The sequence below is a fragment of the Lactuca virosa genome, chromosome 5 (assembly GCF_052849685.1).
Source record: "Lactuca virosa cultivar CGN04683 chromosome 5, Lactuca_virosa_CGN04683_v6, whole genome shotgun sequence".
Lineage (NCBI taxonomy): Eukaryota > Viridiplantae > Streptophyta > Magnoliopsida > Asterales > Asteraceae > Lactuca > Lactuca virosa.
The window spans coordinates 176,103,213-176,107,955 of record NC_136430.1 but is presented as its reverse complement, the minus strand read 5'-3'; the positions used below and the strand labels follow the sequence as shown (position 1 = coordinate 176,107,955).

At 37.7% G+C, this 4,743-nt stretch overlaps 1 protein-coding gene across 1 annotated transcript; it reads right to left on the bottom strand.

The window, feature by feature from the left end:
* Positions 1-3,619: 3,619 nt before the first annotated feature.
* On the bottom strand, positions 3,620-4,497 carry LOC145112060 (uncharacterized). Its single transcript, XM_079048272.1, has 4 exons — positions 4,359-4,497; positions 4,076-4,268; positions 3,931-4,013; positions 3,620-3,873 (listed from the first exon to the last, which is right to left on the bottom strand). The coding sequence occupies exons 1-4, from the start codon at positions 4,495-4,497 to the stop codon at positions 3,620-3,622; spliced, it is 669 nt and encodes a 222-aa protein (XP_078904398.1).
* Between the last annotated feature and the right edge of the window lie 246 nt (positions 4,498-4,743).

The following is a 4,743-nucleotide window of genomic DNA, read 5'->3' as shown; positions in this document are numbered from 1 at the left end:
CGTTTGTCACCCCATACCTGCCGGTCTAACTGTAGCTAACAGTTTAGGTGCCGGATTGTCAATCCCGTATAGATCTATACACAAGTATCACGCTCTCCCTACAAGAGATTATGGTTTATAATACAGGACTTGAAATGCGTACTTGAGAGTACGGTGAAGCCGGATGTCTCACAAAACTTAGTATCAATAGATTTACGGAATGAAAAGTCCACATTTCTTGTAAATAAAAGTAATTCCTTTTTACAGTGTTTATGTAAGGACGTCATGAATAACTCGTAAACTATACCTATTATAGTTTTTCAAAAGTGTGTTCCATTTGGTGATAAAAACTCGATGTAATGCCAACTTTGCATGTAAAGTGTAACATTGGTATTAATGTTGTTTAACATTTATGAATAAGACGTAGGTAAAGTATTTGAAACCATATGTAACGATGCGTATTTTAACATAAGTTTTTCTCGTGTTTCACTTGTATTCCCCCCCCCCCCCTAAAACATGAAAAAGACGTGAAAATGTAGGGGTATGAACTCACCTGGAAAGTGTGGTGATTTGAAGAAAACGAGATTTTCTCGGGCAGCACTTCGACCGGGAAGTGGTATATTCCTCGGGAATCTCGGAGCTTCGGACCTTCGTCGGGACTTGGGTACGTAACTGGGGAGTCGGGATAATTTCGGGAGGCTCGAGAGGGAAAGAATATGGGAGAAAACGTGTGAAATGGCAAAAGAAGTCGGAACCCTCGCATCCTATTTATAGGGGTGGAAGCTGGCCTCGTACGCTGGGCGTACGCCGAAGTACGCGGGGCGTACCTCGTACGCTGGGCGTACCCTCGTACGCGGGGCGTACGTCAGCGATGAAGTCACCGGTCGCTGGTCTTCAGATGGGACGGAACTAGAGGGTGTAGGGGCGACGTGGCCGATCCAAGGCCGTGCATTGGGTACGCAGGGCGTAATCCTTCGGATAAGCCTCGAAGTGTGTGCCTAAAACTTCAAAAATGCGTAACTTTCGTATACGAGCGCCGTTTTCGACGTTCTTTATATCCACGCGTAGGTGAGAATATACTCTACAACTTTCATTTAGACTTCGTCGACAAATTTCGACTTTATTTTTAATTATATAATTTTTAATAGGTCGGGACAGGATAAATCCGTTAAAAATTCATAACTTCTTCATCCGATGTCCGTTTTCGTCTGTCTTTTTACCGTTGTACTACTATTGTCGAGATCTTCAATTCTCGTTTAGGTTGCGTCGGCTAAAAATCGCTCGATCTCTATTTCGAGTTTTCAGCTGTCTACTGCTATATCCGAAACTTAGAAAAATCATAACTTTCTCATACGAAGTCAGATTTGGGCGTTCTTTTTATACACGCTCACGGTTTAACATAATCTATGACTTTCGTTTGGACACTTAAGGCTAAAAAGTACTTTATTGATATTTCACTTTTTACGCTTAACAATGTTTTACCGGTTGTGTCGCAGATTTTCGATTGGTCATAACTTCTTCGTTATAACTCGGATTTGAGTGTTCTTTATATTTCTGTAAACCTTGACACAATATCTAACATTTTATGTATCCCAATTGAGACTTTAGAACACTTTATTTTTGACGCTATTTTTAATGATTCCAAAATAGATTATAACATTTGACTTTTGAACAATACATTGACTTGAAATATCGGGTTGTCACAAATGATTTATCTGTAGATGCAAGGAAGATGCCTATAATAACCCTTCTTGAGTTCTTCCGTCCTATTTCACAGGATTGGTGTAACAAGCGTACCATCGATGGAGGTATGACTTTAATTTGGACTTTAATTATGTCGAATAATAAGTTAATTATTAATATCTTCTTTACAGGGAAACGTTCAACAGTGCTAATGGAGTGGACTGAAAAAGTAGTTAGCAAAAAAGAAGAGCACACGACAGGATGGTCCGTTTCAGGTGTTTCAGATGCAATATATCAAGTGCCTGATTTCAAACATGGTGGCATAGTTGATCTGAGGCAAGAGACTTGTACATGCAAATATTGGGAAGGAACTGGTTTGCCTTGTGGTCATGTCATAATGGTCTTAAAGCACTTGAAAAAACTAACTTTGGATATCTGGATATAGACGCTTACAAAATGGAAACGTACCGAAGTACGTATGAGGAGGCGGTTTACCCCCTTCCAGAACCGTGTGATTGGGAGATTCCTGCTGAGATGATGGTTGTTAAACCCCCGATAATGGATACACGTCAAGCTGTTAGACCGAAAAACAAAAATTGTATCCCGTTACAAGGTGAGGAACCAATAGTAAGAAGGTGTAGTAGATGTGATAGTACAACACATAATGCAGCGACTTGTCCGACATTGGTCCCAATGAAGCATAAGAAGCCTAGAAAAAGTAGCATGGTGTCAGGTAGTAAGACAAAAGGGAAAGGGACGCAAGGCACAAAAGGGACTCACGAGACGCTAGAGACGTACGGGACACAAGAGACGCGCATAACGCAAGTGATGCAAAGAGAAGACTATTGTCCAACATTTGATTTGAATGATTGATGTTGTATTTATAATTAAGTATGTTATGTTTTGGAAGACATTGATTATGTACTTTGAAATGGTGTGGTTACTTTAAAGATTATGGGTAATTTTATGATTATATTAGTGCATCATTACTAGTAGAGTAATAACTTAAACTCGAAGATAATACATATAACAAACCAATAACACATAATAAACGTACAACAACAGTAATTAACTTAAGGGAATTGCAATGGATACTTATCTTTCTCCATCGTTATATAGTCGTCCCTAATTCTTATTTTATCTTCAAAACGATCTTTTTGCCGCCAAAGATCTATCATTTATGCATCCTTCTCAGCAAGCCATTTTTTAGTCATTTTGATAGTCTTCTTAGTCTTTTTTATCCATTCTTCATGATCTTTGATTTTTTTTATTAATTTGCATCCTTTCCTCAGCCTCTTTTCACTCTGCCGCAATGAGGTCACGATGTTCATTGAGAGCCCGAGATGACTATTTTTTTTGTTGTTCTTCAGCCCATTACAATTGTTGCAAAGTATCGTCAGACATATACGACCCTCTCATGTTTGGTGACGGTGCAAGAAAATGGTCGATCAGATCACAATAGTAACAATCAAGTTCGTTGCACGAGCAAATATAAAAATTTGAAGATGAACTCATATTAAAATTCAAAATAATTTGTAACTCTTTACCAAAAATTCAATGATCATCCATGACAATATATAGACCGTTCAACTCCGCAGAGAGCTGTTTGTCAGTCCGTAGAGTTGTTAGTCAGTCTGTAGAGCTGTTTATCAATTCGTTGTCATCCATACATTACAATTAATTATTAAAAGGTAAACATTATTACTTAAAAGGTCAACATTATTTATTAAAAACTCAAAAACACCAACGGACCAAAGCTAATGTTAACATAGAACTGAATACAAACTAATATTCGTTGTGATCCATACATTACAATTCAAGTAAATTTTCGTGGAGGTAAGACGACAACACTTTCAATTGGTATTTCCCAATGCATAAGGATTGGAATAGGATTCACCGTCTCAGTTTGAAAACCATTTCGATACACCGCGGTAGTTAACTTTAAATTTACCATTTGCTAGATTCCTTCAATTTCAAGCCTTTGTAGTGATGCTATAACGTGATCACAAGGTATACCACATTTTTTCCATTTCCCACAAGTACAAATACCACGTTCTAATTGCACGGATTTGGTGGTTAAATACTTACTCACTTCATATTTGTCGCCAACAATATTCCTAACCCTACAACCATCGAAGTGGATAAATCTTTTTTGAAGCACCTTAAGTGCATAAGGGGTTAGAAGACCATGAAATTCCCCTATGAAATGAACTGAATCATCAAATAAAAATTATGATGTCATAATGTATAATAACATTTCATTATTACCTCCGAATGCAGCATGTTGAACATACACTCCTTGCATCGAGTCATGTTCCATTTGAATGATTGTTGTTATTGGTAACTCATGCCTGTTTGTTCTTATCCAATTGACAACATCACGAATGTCAATGAATTTAACATTGAAACGTACTTTAGGGAAAAAAAAGCCCGTACCCATTTTGCAATGGGAATATTGTCAAGCCAGTCAAGATCATTCCCATTCACCTCATTTTGTAAGATATTCAAACACGCATAAAAATCAGACATATTATACGCTTTACATGTCTTCCAGAACAACTGCTCCACAACTGTATTGCTTCCAGTGGAAGCGTGTATTTTCTCAGCTATATTTTTACAACAATAGTCATGATATGAATTAGGGTAGACTCTCTAAACTGCAAAGTCTATGGACTCAGACATATGGCTTATGAAACCAACTTCCGTATTGTCACCGGAACGTTCTTTCACCCTCTTCATGAAGCATACAAATGACTTGTCAAAGTTTATGGTTCCCAAAGCAAACGCTATGAGAAGGGGTTCATGATTTCCATCTAAAGCAACCGCAATGTACATGGATGTTATGTACGTCCCAATTAGAGGTACGTGACCAACGAATATGATTGGTATCATAGACGTGAGAAACGTACGAATATGCAAGTAAAGATAAGATTATTAGCCATATAACAACTTCAAATAAAAAAAATTACTATAAAGGATTACATACCACTCATCCCAATGCCACAAAACAAAATTGAAAACGACTGTACAAATCTTTCTTAATGCACGTGAAGGTGTTAGGATTGGTTCTTTGCAGATTGT

What these genes read in the sequence shown, in the direction of transcription:
- LOC145112060 (XM_079048272.1), bottom strand. Translation starts at nt 4,497, where the DNA reads ATGTACATTGCGGTTGCTTTAGATGGAAATCATGAACCCCTTCTCATA. An exon ending in CGGTGACAATACGGAAGTTG is followed by an intron (nt 4,269 to 4,358) that starts GTTTCATAAGCC and finishes GTAAAAATATAG; the next exon opens with CTGAGAAAATACACGCTTCC. An exon ending in TCAACATGCTGCATTCGGAG is followed by an intron (nt 3,874 to 3,930) that starts GTAATAATGAAA and finishes TTGATGATTCAG; the next exon opens with TTCATTTCATAGGGGAATTT.